Below are 16,704 nucleotides of genomic sequence, written 5' to 3' on the forward strand. Positions count from 1 at the left end.
GTGCCTAAGTTTCCTTGTGCCTCAGTTTCCTCACCTGTAGCATGGGGTAACAAAGTGTTCCCTTGAATGGTTGCTGGTGGGTGAGATGAACCAACAGGTGCGGAGCCTTTGGAACACTGCTCATCCTGGGGTGTGTGAGGGTCAACAAGGACCACGCCAGGTGCACGACCGACCGAGGCGGCGGTCCTACTCACTGTTGTGCGCATGCTCAGAACTCGGCTCTGTGCTTGGCTCACAAATATGTGCCACATGAACAAATTTTTGGTCAGCCGCTTGTTGCTCACATAGCTTCCTTTTGTTTTTGAAACTTGATCACAGCCTCTCACAGGGGCCTAATTTATGCTATCCCTGTGAATAAGACGTGGGTCACAGCCTCATCCCCTTGGGAATGTTCCAGGCGGCCAGCAGGCAGAGCTGCTCCAGGGAAGCCACATTCGTAAGAAAAAAGAGCACAGGGCCCCTCGTGGCTAAGCAAAGGTGAGCATGGGCACCACTGCGCCACCACTGGATGACGACCAATGTCTATAGACACATGACCACCTAGCAAAGGCTTTTGGATGTTATTTTATGGGACCTGAACCCAGAATGAGGTCTGATGACAGCTTTCAGGAGGATCTTCTGTGACATATCACCTCCTTGTGGATAAAATGCGGAGGTTTGCAAAGAAATGACCAGCTGTCCCCAGAGCAACCCAGCCGCGTCGGCAGCCGGGGAAGAGGGGGAGTGTCCGGGCATCGTGCTCCTGGCTCACGGTCACCCTCCCTGCAGCTTCTCACCTCTATTCCCCCTCAGTGCCACCATTGCTTCTGGGGCTAACGGACAGCACACAGCAGGTGGCAATGGGAAGGTCCAAACACAGAGGAATGGAGCATCTGTGGTCACTGAAGGAGGATCCCTTCTGAGGTCAGAGGGCTCAGCAGAGGGGCTAAGCTGAAGACTGACCCTCAGACAGCGCGGCCTGGGTTTTCACAGCCCAGCGTGTGCCCAGACGGGATGAGGCTGGCTCCCACCAACAGTGAGCAGGAGGGAATGGAGACCCAGCCTCTCCCACCAGCATCACAACCCCAGGGCTCTTTCCTTCCACCTGCTCTCCTAGATTTGGGGAGGTGCCGGCTCCGCCGCTGATGGTTGGAAAGGGTCCCTCCCCTTCCACAGGCTCAGCCCCATCACCATGACAACATTGACAACACTGTATTGTCCAGTGCCCGCAAGAGCAAGACCTCAGGAGCAAACTGTCACCTGCTCTCCATGCCAATCTTCACTTTCCCTTTGGTCACGATGTCCCCATCCCCTGCCTTCACCACAGTTACATGAGACCCCTGAATGGTAATTTGGTCTTTCAGACTCCCCATTCTCCACACCCTTTTTTCACCCTTTTTTCCCTTTTTGGTGCAAAATCGGACCCCTTCAGAGCGTCCTACTTAGCATAAGTGGGTCCCCTCATGGTTAAGGAAAGAACACTCATGTTCATCTAGTCAATGAGTGTGCACTGAGGGACATGATGTTCCCAGCACTTCTGAGCGGTCTCAAGCACGGGAAGGGACTGAGAACACATCTCAGTTCATGTACCAACTCTGACCCAGGGTGACGGCTGTCAGGACGCTGTGTTGAGAAGGATCTGAGGCATTTCAGCACTCAGTACAGAGTCTGCGATTAGCAATGCGCCAAAACCCCAGGGCCCCTCAAAGAGGCGTCCTCCCTGCCACCACCATCCCCACCCACTGCATGTGGCCCCTTAGTCCTGCAGGGCCACTGGACACCACACACCCTCCACCCATATTCTCAGCCATGCCTCCTGTGGGGAGGTGGCCAGGAAAGCAGAGCTCAGCCCAGGAAGAGCCCGGTGTGCCACTTCCAGCTATGGTGCTTCTGGGTGCGCCCGAGCCCCTCTCCTGTCTTGTCCTGGAGTTTGCAATGAAGCTGATTACTGACTGACCTGTTCCCCCTGCTGACAAGCTGGGTTCCGGGAGAGCTAGCCCTTTCTGGGCAAGTGCAGGGAATTCTGTGGCCCTGGGACTCCCATTTGCATTCTGGTTCTGCTTCATCTTCCACCAGAACTTCAGGATTCCTCTAATGTTAGGCCCTGGCAATGGTCACATCCTTCAGTTTGCTTCCTCTGCCAACTAGAGCCTCTGACCTCTACCTCTGCTCACCTGGATAATGTGCCTCAATGACCACAGGGTGAGGGCCAAGGGCACTTGAGGAGGCAGGGAGGCCTCCAAGCCAGCCTGCAGGAGACAGGAGGGCTGCCCAAGGGAACTGGCCTCCAACAACACAAGAGGAAAAGGGAACAGAAAGAAGACTTCCCAGGGAAGGAGCTGGGTTCAAGGGCAGAGGTTGAGAGGAAGGTGGGCTGTGTTCAGGAACAGGAAACTGGTGTTAGATAGAGAACAGGTGGGGGACAAGAACAAGGACAGGGAAAGGGACAGGGGCAGGGAGAATGACTGCCGATGAGCCCCAGGGGTCATGCTAGGGCAGGTACATCATGTTCAAGGTTTAGTCCTTTATCTTGAGACCCTGGAGACGCACACTGTCACCACGTAGTGGCTCCGTGACCTTGGGATACTTTATTAATTTCTCTTATGATCCATTCTTCTTCCATAGAGTGGGGCTAACAGAGAGTAAGGGTTTCCCGGGTTACCATGAACACTGAATGACAGAGAGGCAGCCACACAGCAAGCAAGCACCAGACTCCAGCTTTTCTGCAACCTGGACAATGGAGAGCCAAGAATTCAAGGAATGTTCTAGAACAGCACACCTGGGTTCACAGCAACCCCTCATCTCTAGCTTCTATGTCTTCATCAGGAGCCCACTCTGTCTATTGTCTATTTGTCTGAAACCCGTTTCCACAGGGCAAGGGATTTACTCCCTGAACCACTGACAAGTGATGAAGAGGGGAACAGGAAGGACCTGAATTCAGTGACCAGAGCCCCTGCAGGAACTCATGACTCATCCCTGCAGATATTGACTGGGTCTGCCCCCGAGCAGGAACATGAGGGACTATGAGGTGCTGGAGGGGAAAGTAGAGGGGTGAGGAGACAGAGTCGGGGGCCCTGGCCACAAAGAACTCAGCGGCAGTATCTGTAGTGGTGACTGGGTTAAAACTGAAATGTGGGGCAGGACAGGCCACTTAGAGTGCTTGGACATGACCTTCCTGGCAAAGGAAATAGGTATGCAAAGTCCAGGGACAGGAGGGACAAGACAGAGGCCAACATGCCTGAGGAAGAATGTGCAGAGTGTGGGGTGGGGGAGGGCCAGGCATAGGGAGCAGCAGAGTCCTACAGGAGTGTGGCCCCCACCTCCGGGCACCGGGCTTAGTCTATGCGGACGCTGGTGGAGAGCTAGGGGGGGATTTTAAGCAACAAAAAGATGTGACTTGCGTGCATGTAGGGCTCTGTTTTCTTGTCTTCTGATCACCTAAACAAACTTTGTAAAGGCCTCTCGGGCAAGTTGTGGAGAAAAGACCAGAAGGAAGAGAGGTGAAAAGCTGGGCCCCAGAGAATCACTAAATACCCGTGCCAGAGCCTACAATCTAACACAGTCTCATCACATACCCAAATGTCGTTTCACAAGGAAGGGACAGCGGAGGCCGCAAGGGGAGCACCCACTTTTACAAGCTCGCTCAGTAACTCACATGGACCAGACGTCGATCTTGGGGCCATACTTCTTCCTGGCGAGCAGCTCGGGAGCGGCGTAGGCTGGGCTGCCGCACTGCGTGCTGAACGGATCCGAGTGGCCCAAGATGCCCGCACAGTTGCTCAAACCAAAGTCTGCGGAGAGGGGGAGGACAGACCAGGCTCCAAATTAGGATATTGTGGACATGAAAATGGAATAAAAGGAAAGAAAAAAAAAGCAGCAGGAAAAGAAGTGTTCTCTCAGGCTAATGTATAATTTAGCATCCAAAAGGCAACCCAGCCACTGCCCACAGTCACCTCTGCACACGGGTCTCTGGACAAAAAGATATGAGCTGGTGATGTCCTGGCCTACCCAGAGACATCTCCATCAGGCCTCACTGTCAAACCCAACTCGAGCTAAGACAACGTGAAGCCGAAACCCACTTCTATCGTGTCTTGGAAATGAGACATCCAGGAAAGAGAGGGGCTCTGCTTTCCAGAACTGAGACAGGAAGTGAGGCCTTGGGGTAGGCAACCCAGCCTCCAGCAGGTTGCTGAAGGAAGATTGATTTTCTCAGGCTGGTGTCCATGTCACCCCCAAGGGACAAGTGATCCCACCATTCAGAGTTGACTCTTTCAGCTGAACATTTTCACTTCATGCAAGTCTTTTTTTGTTGTTGTTACAAGTTTTTGGGTTTTTTTTTTAAATTTTATTTATTCATTTTTAGAGAGGAGAGAGAGAAACAGAGAGGGGGGGGAGGAGCTGGAAGCATCAACTCCCATATGTGCCTTGACCAGGCAAGCCCAGGGTTTCGAACCGGCGACCTCAGCATTTCCAGGTTGACACTTTATCCACTGCGCCACCACAGGTCAGGCCATGCAAGTCTTTTGAAAACGCTTTCAATACGTGGGGCAACACATGGTGACCTGAAGAGGGGAGAAAAGATAGACCCAATGATCTAGACAACGCTGAAGGTTGGCTACAAAGATAACGCCAGGAAGACATCAGTGAGAACCAGACTAAGGAACCTCACTCACAGTCACTTTTCTTCTGAATAGGAGCCCAATGCGGCTAAAGCTATCTGGGTCCTGTGCCCTTGGTGCTGTGTTCCCTTTTTTTTTTTAGCTACGTGTTCACTTTTGATCTTTTTTTTTAAGTGAATGAGAGAGAGAGACAGGAAAGGAGAGAGATAAGAAGCATCAACTTGTAGTTGCATCACTTTAGTTGTTCAGTGATTGCTTCTCATATGTGCCTTGACCAGGGGGGGGCAGCAAAACCAGTGACCTCTTGCTCAATCCAGAAACGTTGGGCCCAAGCCAGCAACCTTGAGCTCAAATCAACGACCTTGGGCTCAAATCAGTGACCTTGGGCTTTAAGCCAGCAACCATGGGGTCATGTCTACGATCCCAAGCTCAAGCCGGTGACTCTGCACTCAACCTGGCAAACCTGTCCTCAAGCCAGATGATCCTGCACTCAAGCCAGCGACTTTAGGGTTTTGAACCTGGGACCTCAGCATCCCAGGTCAGTGCTCTATCCACTGCGCCACCACCAGTCAGGTGACGTTTGATCTTAAAGACAGGTAATTAAAGAACAGTTAAATGTCCTCTTTCATCTGATATCTGTCCATAATCTTTGTTGAGCTCAGAGTCAAGATCATGGTTCAAGATCAGGGTTCCTCCTTTGAACTCAATGTCAACATTATGGCTCTTGTCCCCAAGCAGCTGACTGTCAGCTCACAGGGCTCAGTCAGAAGTAGGCTGTGGTCAGGGACTCTCTCCACATCTTGAACAAAACCCTCACACTTCCCCAGCTGGCACGATTTATATCTGACTTCATTACCGTGTTTCCTCCTTGACTCTGCCCTGTCTCTGCGTGCCAAGCGCGTGATTACTGGGAGAGCCGTGGGAAAACCCACAAAAAGAAGACACGCCAGGTGGGCCCACAAAACTACTACACACACCACAGGCCCTGCTGTTTCCACAGCTTCTCCCACCGTCAGTTGGGTGAGCTGTAGAAGGAAAGAGATTTCCCAAACCCCACCGAGGCAGACTCTTCGAGGTTCTGAAAGCCTCCAGCTCAGAGCTGGAGATGAGGGGTCAGAACCTACCACAGGGACGGGCAAACCCGCAGGAGGGGGTGCACTCACACAGTGAACTGTGCCTTTGCTGTGCTATGATTTTATTCTGGTACCGCGCTCTTCCTCTCTTCCTCTGCTACTACTCTCCAACCTCCTCCCTGCCCCTCCCAACGCTGCCTTTCCCAGGGCACAGCGCCTGTGGGTCCCTCACCACCTGCCCCAGAAAAGCCTTCAGGAGGCAGCCACAAACTTCCTTCCAGGGGATCCTGTTCAAAGGGATCTGAGGCTCCGTCCACCCTGCAGTATCCCTGAAAGGAAAGGAAAGATGTGACTATGTTCATATGAAGATGCTTTCAGTGTGAAAATCAACCTGAAGGAATGTTAATGAAACCTGAGTGCCCAAGGGGCACCCGCTAGGATGACCGGGAGAGCCAGCACCCCAGAATACAGATATTATATTGATGGGGCAACATTTTAAAGAAAGTTTCACAAGCAGTCAAACTCCTAGGAGTCCCAGAAAACTTCTCTCTCAAGATTCCTGAGGTCAAAACAAAAGACTCCATTCCTCATCTCCGCGGGGCTCCTTCCAGTCATGCAAAGAACTGGCCCATTCTGTTCCCTCCCTTTGCTCCTGGACCTGTGTCTACAAAGAAGTGCGTGACAGCAGATGGGGCCCAGGCACCCCAGTGAGACAAGAGGCCAGATCGCCCCACACGGTTCCCAGGCAAGTTTGGGAACACAGAGTCTCAAGCACAGTTTCAGGAAGATAAATTAGCTGATGGTTTTGGGGAGTGGAGGAGATAAAAATCTGCATCTTGAGTGTCTTCAGCTGAACTAGTCAAAAGGGTTTTAATTTGCAGTGTCTCGTAGAGAAGTAACCAGTAGGTTTCACATTCGTAGCTGTAATTATTAAAATTTTTAAACATAGGCCTATAATTAGGATTGTGAAAGGGGAGAGCAGCTCCCAGGAATGTCACACGGGTCAGCCTCAATTTGATTTGGTAAGTGCCTGAGTCAATGATCGCTGGGTTTTCTGAGAGCAGCACTGTGAAATCTCAAAAAACCGCACACGTGAAAGCTGCTTCGGAAAGCCCAGGGGCAGCCCCTGCCAAGCAGCGCCACTGACATTTTAAGATGATCCTGAACTATCAAACATCGGGCTGCTTTTGTTTTTCAAAGGCGGGAAAAGAAAATCCCGATGAAATAAAATCTTACGCCTGGTTAGCTAGAGCTCGTTTGAAACACGGCTTCAGTAAACCTATTTAAATCAAAAATATTTCAAAGAAAGGAAAACTAGGAAGAAGAAATGGCAATAGCTATAATCAACCTCTGAAAAACAACTAGGGAAAACGCCTTTGAAGAAAACGTTCAAAGGGCTTTCAAGCTGCAAAATAAAAGACAGTTGTAGAGATATTTGATCCAAATTGCCCAACTGAGGGATGAAAACACTTTGCTTCCCTTCAGCACCTTCCCTTCCCCACATATAGGGGGAAAAATGGGGAAATGCAGATTCAGCTCAATAAATGCAATTTCCAGGGAACCTTAGGGGGGGCTCCTTTGGCTATAGAGAGTCAGGGCTCTGGCTTCAACTGCTCACGACAGAATTGGGGGAGCGCATGAAAAAGTTCTAACAAAGGGCCTGACCAGGCGCAGTGGATAGTGCATCAGACTGGGATGCGGAGGACCCAGGTTCAAGACCCCGAGGTTGCCAGCTTAAGCCCAAAGTCGCTGGCTTGAGCAAGGGGTCACTCGGTCTGCTGTAGCCCCACGGTCAAGGCACATATGAGTGAGAAAGCAATCAATGAACAACTAAAGTGTCACAACAAAAAACTAATGATTGATGCTTCTCATCTCTCTCCGTTCCTGTCTGTCTGTCCCTCTCTCTGTCTCTGTAAATACAAAAAAAAAAAAAAAAAAAGCTCTAACAAAGGGGAAAGCCAAGGATCACAGCCTCCTTCCCACGGTTCTGGGAATTCTGGTTTCTGACACCTGGTTTCTGGAAGGCCCTATTTTGGGCCCAAGGAGCTGACATGCCTGTTTGGGAGCCAATCCAGCAGCTGCCAAGCTGAGAGGTGGAGACTCTGAGGCACCCACATAAAGCGGTTCCTGGCATGTGGTTGTCTAACCACAACGCTGTACACCTGAAACTAACGCAAAGTAACATGACATGTACGGTACCTGGAAAAAAAGTAAAAAGTGGGAGGAAGGGAGGGAGGGAGGGAAGGAGGGAGGGAGGAAGGGAAGGAGAGAGGGAGGGAGGGAGGGAAGGAGGGAGGGAAGGAGGAAGGAAGGAAGGAAGGAAGGAAGGAAGGAAGGAAGGAAGGAAGGAAGGAAGGAAGGAAGGAAGGAAGGTAGGTCAAAAGCATGACCTATAAAAGGAAAGAAGGAACGGTTCCAGTATCCAAAGAAGCACCATCCCACTCACATCAAGGGGAATGGGGCTCTCATGTAGGTACCTCATTTCTGCATCTTATTGGTACAGGTTTCATCATGCGGTCAATCCACAAGTCCCTATAAGCACGTCTACCATTTCCAGTGCCCAGTTCCTGCAGGATCTCCTGAGCGGGGTTTTCCAACACTGTTTATAGCACCACCCCTGTCTAGTTTCCCAGACAGTCATCCAGGGCTCTCACCGGGGGAGAGGAGGGAGAGCAGTGCAGAGCAGGAAGGGAGGCAAATGGAAGGAAAGGTACCGTGTGTGCCCTGCATGCAGCACTGGGCCCTGGACCACCTGGGACCTCAGGCTCGACTTCACGCAGCCTGTTTGCTCTCCATCTCTACCGCTGTCCCTATCGTCCCATATTTTCCAACGACAGGGGACCCTAAAAACAACCTTTTGCCTTCCATTCCTCACCAGGTCACTGGTTGGCTTCTTGCCACTGATCCCAATGAGGACAAGATGACGGCCCACAGGCATGTGGACATCTGCCTGTTTACTAACGCTGCTGTGTTCGGCCCTCGGGACAACTGAAGACAATCTGATAAAAGAAGATCTTCTGAGTTGTTCAAGACTCTTCTAAGAACACATACTTTGAAATTGTGGGGGGGGGGGGAGAAAATTGGTTCCTTCTTAATTGCTAATCTTCTAATAATAAGAGTATTCATCACCACCTGTCACTGGTGCTTAGTCACCCAGCAAGGGGCCCAGAGTGTCTGCAGCCCCGTGTCTGAGTTGATTGGGGGAGATGACTGTGGTTCCAAAGCGTCTATCAGTCCTTTGAGTGACATCTTTTAGACTCCAGTCTTGAGATGGCTTTCAGTATTTGCCAAACAACATTTCCTCTTGAGTCCAACAGTTAAACTCACCAAGCTCTCTGGGTCCTTCTCCCTTCCCCTAAGAGAAGTCTGTTTCAAGCCAGTGAAGTGGGAGAAACTCCTGGCACAGGCAGCGGAGAAGAAGAAGAAAAGAGAGGAGTAGAAGTGGGTGCCGTCTACACTTGGCTGCAGAAATGTCGCCTGGAGATTCTGCCAGGCACCACCACACAGGCAAACACAACCAGAATTCATTGTGACCCAGTTGTGGCTGGGCTCTCCAGGAACCCCCTGATTGGTGCAGAGCTCGCTGTGGCCCTCTGTGAGGGTTCTCTCTGCCCTGCCGCACTGAGCCGCATCGAGCTGCAGGGCCGGAGAGATTACATTAAACAGAGAGGGCAGACTGAGTTCCCGATTTTGGTGCCACAACGCACATTGCCACGTGACATAAGGCACGGACGGCTAAGCAAAGGGCAGCACTTCCACCCCAAACTACTCCCACTCTTTTTAAGAAGTTTTTTTTTTACGGTGAATCCAAATAAAAGTAATTCATGGAGAAGCTGAAGCTTGAGTAACCCAAAGAACACGTAACCAACAAACACTTATTTGGGGCTGTAAAGTTCATTTTATGGTCACTTTGCCGCCTTCATTGCACAGCCTTTTACCTTCCTTGTTATGTTTAAATTATGTTTTAAATTAATTTTCATTTTTGAAACCACTAAGTGCTGGAAGTAAAAGGAAGTGATCAGGAAGTACCGCCTGGGGCTTAATCATAGATCAGGAATAATTTTCTCAGTCAGTAATCCAGAAATAAATATGTGACAGTCGACAGCACAACACTTACAGGATAATCTGCTTTAAAAAAAAAGAAAAGAAAAAAAATCATACCGATGAGCTTGATGTTATTGTCTTCATCTAGTAGCAGATTTTCTATCTTCAAGTCTCTGAAACAAACAAAACCACATAACACATCAGATGAGCATTTGAAGGAACAGGAAGGAGCAAGCCACTTTGAACCCACCCATAACACTTTCTGCCCACACATGCACGAACGGTAAGGAAATATTTATAAAATGTGATTAATTCTTGGATTCAGACCACAACTGCGCAAGGAGTTCAGAGAAGACAAGGCGCGCTGGGGGCAGAAGTTTCTGGAAGGAGCGAGGTGGGTGCTGAAACCCTAGGCGTGACCCAGAACTGGGTTAAAAGAGAGAACGGCCAAACCATCAGGGGCACAAAGGTGGCTGCGTGTTTTGACACGGTGGGCAGCATCAGCCAGAGCAGGGAACAACAGACACAGGGAAGCACTTTTAAAAGAACTGAACACAGATAAAATGTGTCAGTACAAATTGGCAGGTAATAGTAAGTTCATCTATTTTATTTAGCAAGCGGTTGTAATGGTGGACAGAAAAATGGAACCCCAAAGATGTCAGGGTCCAAATCTCTGATATTACACCTGACTTTACGTTCGCCTTACAGGATCACAGATGAAATAAAGATTGCTAATCAGATGATGGGTGTCTCCGATAGCTGATACTGAGCTGACAGGAGGACACAGGAAGGAGATAGGACTCGGGGTCATGTTGGGTGTGACGTGCCTGTGAATCTGTGCTGAGGGCAGAAAGCATGCCTGCCTTGCTCACCCCTGCACCCCAGGACTTTTGCAGATCCCAGATGCTTGGTGAATAGCAATGACTCTACATTACCAAAGAGATCATTTTGCATTTCTGAAGGAAAAAATGAGGGCAAAAGCATGTATTTGGTTATCAAAACCACCTAGGTCAGTGATTATAAGTATCTTAAATTACAGCCTGTCAATTCAGAGGCACCATAACTATTACATATGTTACAGTATCACTCCCTTCCACATACACCCAAAATGCTTTCTTCTATTGTTCTGAAACATAGCATTTTGAATTCAGCTTTTAGTTCCTCAATTTTGAATAGAGACATGGACAAAAGAAAAATTCTCCCCTCTTATCTCTATTGTCAAGACTAGAATAGTGTAATCATAATACACAGAAATGGCAACTAAGACACAAGCCCTGAGACAGAAAGGAACAAACCGCTAGCAGGACTGCAGTAAACAGGGACCGGGTCCCCTTTGGTGAGGACAGTCGCTCACATCTCCGTCCCCGCACGGCCCGCGCATCCCGTTTACCAAGAGAAGCTAGACATCTGGAGCGGACCCCAATATTTCAATGTTGGCAACAAATTCACATTTCAAACAATTATTATAACAACTGCCCTGAGCGACCACAGCCTTGCAGGTAAGATACAGCCCACAGACCACCAACTCTCAAACTCAGGTCAAAGCCCAGCCTTAAAGGGGCAGAAGACAGCCCAGAGAAGGAGGAGGGACTGGGAAGGAGCAGAAGGGGAGCCGGCCTCCTGGGAACCACCAAGGGCAGCATGTGGAGACGGAAGAGTCAAGGATGCACGTGCAGAGAAAGGGTGAGCTCTCAAGAGTGTCCAATGGATTTCAACACTGGAAGGTGGCTGGTAGCCTTCGGGCCAGATGCTTAGATGAGAAGGGAGGTTGTGTTCAAACTTATAGCCCAGAAACATAAAGGGATGTTCTCCGATCCAAATGCATGCACCAGTGGGAAGAAGAACGGTACCTATACCTTCACTGAAGCTCAAATGAGACAATACACGCGTATGTTAACACTGCATCAGCACTTAGATGGTACTGTATGTGCCCAAAGGCAGGGTGACCCAAATGTAAAATGATCCTCTGCATTTTTCCAATGGGGAGACCTTGCCCTCAAAAATAAAGTTTTTTAAAAACATTATATGATTTTTGAAAAATATATGATTTTTAGAACTGCAATTGGAATTATCAAATGACTGTATGCTATTTATCTATGAAACTGTACCACCATATTTAAGAGCATACACTATAATATTAATGAAATTAATTTTAGAAATTACTCCCACACCTTTTATGAAAAATAAATCATCAAAAGCTTGTCACAAGCCTGACTGGTAGTGGTGCAGTGGATAAAGCACTGACCTGGGACACTAAGGTCCTAGGTTCAAAACTCCACGGTTTCTGGCTTGAGCTCAGGTTAATCTACCTTGAACGTGGAGTTGCTGGCTTGAGCATGGAATCATAGACATGACCCTATGGTTGCTGGCTTGAGCCCAAGGTCACTCACTGGCTTGAAGCCCAAAGGTCGCTGGCTTGAGCCCAAGGTCACTGGCTTAAGCAAGGGGTCACTGGTTTGGTTGAAGCACCCTTGGCCCCGTCAAGGCACATATGAGAAACAATGAACAACTAAAGTGCAGCAACTATGAGCTTCTCATCTCTCTCCCTGCCTGTCTCCCTCTCTCTCTCAAAAAAAAGGGGGCACAAAAACCCAACAACAAACAAAAACTTGTCTCAAGCAAGACCAGGACAACAGAAACATGTAACCTGAACTTTAAGTTGTTTGGATGTTTGTGATAAACCACTTTTTGAACCTCTGTAAACGCATTAGCTCAAAAATCTTATCCCAAGCCACTGACATGATAAGCACCCATTTAACATCTTTATAAATGAACCATCTGGTGGATTGTTTCTAGAGTGGTCTCACAAACCCTAACAACTGTGAGGTCTCTGAAAGCAACTATTAAAACCCATGGTGAAATGTCTTCACCCCCTTTCTACAGGTTTCCTTGGGGGACTTCACCCAAAGCCATCAGTGAGAGTCAAGTGTTCTCTGACCACCACTTCGTTGTTGAAAATAACGTAACTGAGATTGTGCCCCATCCAACAGGACACTGTGCTTGGTCTCAGTAAAACACTGCCTCTTTCCTGAAGATACTTAGGACAGATCATAACCCTGGCCTTCTATTCAAGCATATACGGTATTCCAATACCGCCTACACACACACACACACACACACACACACACACACACACGTGTGCCCTCACAGGAAAGGGTGCCAGCAGCAGCAGCCCAGGCTGTGACTCTGGGAAAGCTCGTTACAAAGCAGCAGCAAGAGTTACATCTAAAAGAAAAGTTAAGCTCAAGAAAGTTGCAGCTCGCTTCCAGTATACTTCCAGCTAACGAACTCCCTATCCACCCCCACCCCCCAGCAGTAATGGAAGCCACATTGAGGCATTCAAGGGGACACTGGGTTCAGAACACATGCTGTGCAGAGAAACACCTTAAAAAAATTGAGGTCAAAAGAGAAAAATAAAAGCAACCGCCAAGAATACTAAACTAAGCTGGACAATCCTGGGGCCGAAAAAGCAGGAACAATCCCAACAGTGAGAAGAATGAGGTAAATGGAAGACTAAACACAAGAGAAAAGGCAAAAGAAAAAATCGGGGAGATGGGAGGAGGGTATAAAAATGTAATTATTCAGCAACATGAGAAAAATGAAGCCATTTAAGAGTCGCTATCTTCTCACGGGCTGTGTCCCACCGTAACCCACCACAGGCCCCAGGAGAAGGAACGCTCATTGCAAACCTGCTGCCGGGGTTGCTGCCCTGCTTGTTACCTTTTGGGCAAGGTTTCTAAAAAACGTCAGCAGTGACCCACCTAACTGCCTAGAGGTTCCCGGACCAGCTGCTGAAAAGATGAGCGAGCCCGGCCTCCAGCCAGACCAGCCGACCTAACCTGCCTGAATGAAAGGAACATCCCACCGCCTGCTTTGTCTTCTGAACGGCTTCTAGAAGGAAGGGGAAGAAGAGCACGATCCTTCTGATTCTTTAGAAAAACAGGTTCTAAACATCCTATTTTTAACAGTAGCTTTTGCCTAGGTCTGTCACCCAAATGAGTTGTAAATTTATGGACATAGATGTTTATAGCCGTCTTGTTCATCATTGCTGAAACATGGAAGCCACCACGATGCCCTATCGCAGGTGAGCAGATAAAGAACCCTTGGCCCATCCCGACAGCAGAATATTATTCAGCAATAAGAAGAAATGAGCTCTCAGGTCACAAAAAGCCATGGAGAAGCCTCACACCCACATTTCTAAGTGAAAAGGGTGGCCTGAAAAGGTGACACATTGTATGATCCCAATCATATGCCCTTCTAGAAAAGGCAAAACTACAGAGACAGTGAAAAGATCAGCAGTGGCAGAGTTTCAGGGGGAGGGAGGGCGGGATGACACCTACAAAGTATAACTTGTCTTTGGACGGTGAAATTATTCCTGGTAACATTGTAATGGTAGTGACAGGACAGTGTGATTTGTCAAAATCCATAGGATGTGCAATACAGAGCACTATCACATACCATGTCCCCTAATGGGCCTTAATGTAAACTTAGGGACCTTAGTCACTATAATGTATCAATTGGTTCACCAATTACAACAAGTGCACTACACTACCACAAAATATTAATAATAAGAAAAATAATGTGGTGGCAGTGTAGGAGTGCGCAGGATTTGGGAACTCTGTAGTGTCAGCTCCATTTTCTGTGAACCTAAAACCATTCTAAAAAGCTGTCTGTTCACTTTATAAAAGTCGACATCGGGTGTTTTTCCCTTTCCTCAGAGATGAGCCTTGGGAATGGTACGGCTACTGCCGAGTGTCACTCGGATGTTCGCCGTGGAGCGTCCTGGCCGCCTGAAATGAAGGAGCAGTCCCTGCAGCACCGTGGGCCCCACAGACCCTCTGCCCAGCTACTCAGCAATGACTTAAGAGGCCACGATTGATCCCAAAAGCCACAAAACTGAAAGCTACCTTCTTGAATAAGAAAAAAAGGGTGAATTTATTCATAAAGTTCCAGTGTTAGTGTATTACAATGTACTTTTTAAAAAAAATACTAGCAGGCCTCTGTTATCCAGAAAATGTCGCTCTGCTTTCACAGGCGGCCCATGTGAGAGCAAGCTCCACCCCAGAGAGCAAAATATTGGCTGTGTTATGTGTCCCACTTCCTACATGGGACAGAAGGTGTGGCCGCTGACGAGCTTGCTCTTGGTGATGGAGGGGATGCTAATTTCACATCCAGGCTCCCCAGTCAGACCAGTCACTTCATGGAGGAAGAGAGACGCAGGGACTGCTCCCTGTGGCAGGCAAACAGGAAATCCAGGGTGAACTTATCACTGAGAACAGAAAGGAAGAAGGAGAAAAGGGCCCCTGGATGGAGGGGTTCCTAAGAGGAGTTAGGACAAGTGAAGAAGGGAATGGGGCATGAGTTGCGCTAAGGGGTGATGGACCGGTTACCAGGCGCAGCAGGGACACACATCCTGGGAACAAAGAAAATTGCCTGAGGAAGGAAGCCCAGGAGAAGAGGCCCCCATGGACACGGCAGAGAGGCTCTGTCCCTTCTCTGGAACTGCCCCGTGGGGCTCTCACAAGGCCCCAGCGTACCTGGCACTGGGTGTGTTCTCCTGTGCTTGGAGGTGGGGGGGGTGTTAGATTGAGAGAGGGCCCAAGGGGAGAGCCCTAATCACCAGCCCTTTGTTCTAGGTTATTTCAAAAGAGCAAGCTCAGACAGGCCATGACTCACAATTAAAGGTTCACCCACAAGCAGCAAGCGCACCCTAGCCCTCCCCTCTCCCCATCCAAACTCTCCTGGCCTTTCTTTAAAGATGGTAATTCATTTCTGTGGTTTGGAGACCAGCCACCCTGAACTCCAGTTGAGGGGTAGGGGGACCCTGCTGCCAGAGCAGATACAGAGGCCCTGGTTCCCGGACCCCAGAGAGCAGGGAGGAAGGCAGGAGCCTTCTGGGGCGCATGGAGGGGTGTGCAGCTGTGTGTGTATGTGTGCCTGTGCACATTTGTGATGAGTGTGAGCTCACATGGGTCTCTGCATAGACACTGCAAATGTGAACACATTCATGTGTGTGCCAGTCTGTGGGTATGCATGCACCTGGGGAAGGCATGGGTGTGCATTCGTGTGTGCACTTCATGAGTGCGTATGTGTACGAGAGCACACGTGTCGGTATGTGTTGTTTGCACACCTACATGTGTGTAAGAGCACACACACCCATCCAGAATACTGGGAAAGGGATGAAGGAGTTTCTCCCCCAGCCTGCCAAGCCCAGGAGAAGTCGAAGGTCGGACTCTAACACACCCAAGGCCTAGACTGAGGGGCTGGACCTCAAGAAGGAGCCCGGGGAGCCACTCAGGGTCTACCCAACATGAAAGTTAGGGACAGAATAACATAAAACAGAGACCATCCGGGTTCAAGGGAGGCAACAGAGGCCAGTGTGAGACTGGGGCGACCAGTGAACCAGCAGCCCGGGGACCTGAGCCCAGGCACCGGAGCCCGGGGACGGACGGCAGCCCAGGGACGGAGGAAGACGGGCTCCGCGGTGCTTCTCTCTGACCCGCTCTCTGCAGGTTCAACTCTCAGAGCTTGGAGCTTCCTACTCTTCTTTGAAACATGGCCTCAACACAGGGGTTGCTGGCAGGGCCATCAGCAGGAGGAAAGGAGAAAATGGATGTCCACGTGTTTGGGGACCCTCAGGGCTAAATAACCACTAACAGGTAAGAGGCGAGAGATAGAGTGAGGGTAATAAAGCTTAATTTAAGACCCTAACACAAGTGGGGGGTGGGGCAGAGTCCAGAAAGACTTAAAAGGGTGATTAATTTGGTGATAAGCACACAGTACTGGAGGGCATTAGCTCTCAAATGAAAGGTCAGAGAGAAGGGCAGGACACTGGGGACATGGCCAGGCCAGTTTACACAGGGCCAGGTCTGCAGGAGGAAGTTTCTCTGTGGAGGGTGCCACAAGATGGATGTTAGCAATAAGCTGAGACTAAAGCATCACAGAAAAGCAAGTAGCTCCCCTAGGCAACGAGCATTTTGCAGTGAGCA

At 49.4% G+C, this 16,704-nt stretch overlaps 1 protein-coding gene across 3 annotated transcripts in view; it reads right to left on the reverse strand.

Moving 5' to 3' along the window:
* Positions 1-16,704, reverse strand: part of HUNK (hormonally up-regulated Neu-associated kinase) — a 105,530-nt gene that overhangs the window by 44,907 nt on the left and 43,919 nt on the right. For all 3 annotated transcript variants that reach the window (XM_066259541.1, XM_066259542.1, XM_066259543.1), the window contains exons 3-4: positions 9,833-9,888; positions 3,635-3,770 (exon numbers count right to left, since the gene is read on the reverse strand). In XM_066259541.1, the coding sequence (XP_066115638.1) occupies positions 3,635-3,770; positions 9,833-9,888 (192 nt within the window). The remainder of the gene's footprint in view (positions 1-3,634; positions 3,771-9,832; positions 9,889-16,704) is intronic.

Source organism: Saccopteryx bilineata, chromosome 2, assembly GCF_036850765.1.
Source record: "Saccopteryx bilineata isolate mSacBil1 chromosome 2, mSacBil1_pri_phased_curated, whole genome shotgun sequence".
Lineage (NCBI taxonomy): Eukaryota > Metazoa > Chordata > Mammalia > Chiroptera > Emballonuridae > Saccopteryx > Saccopteryx bilineata.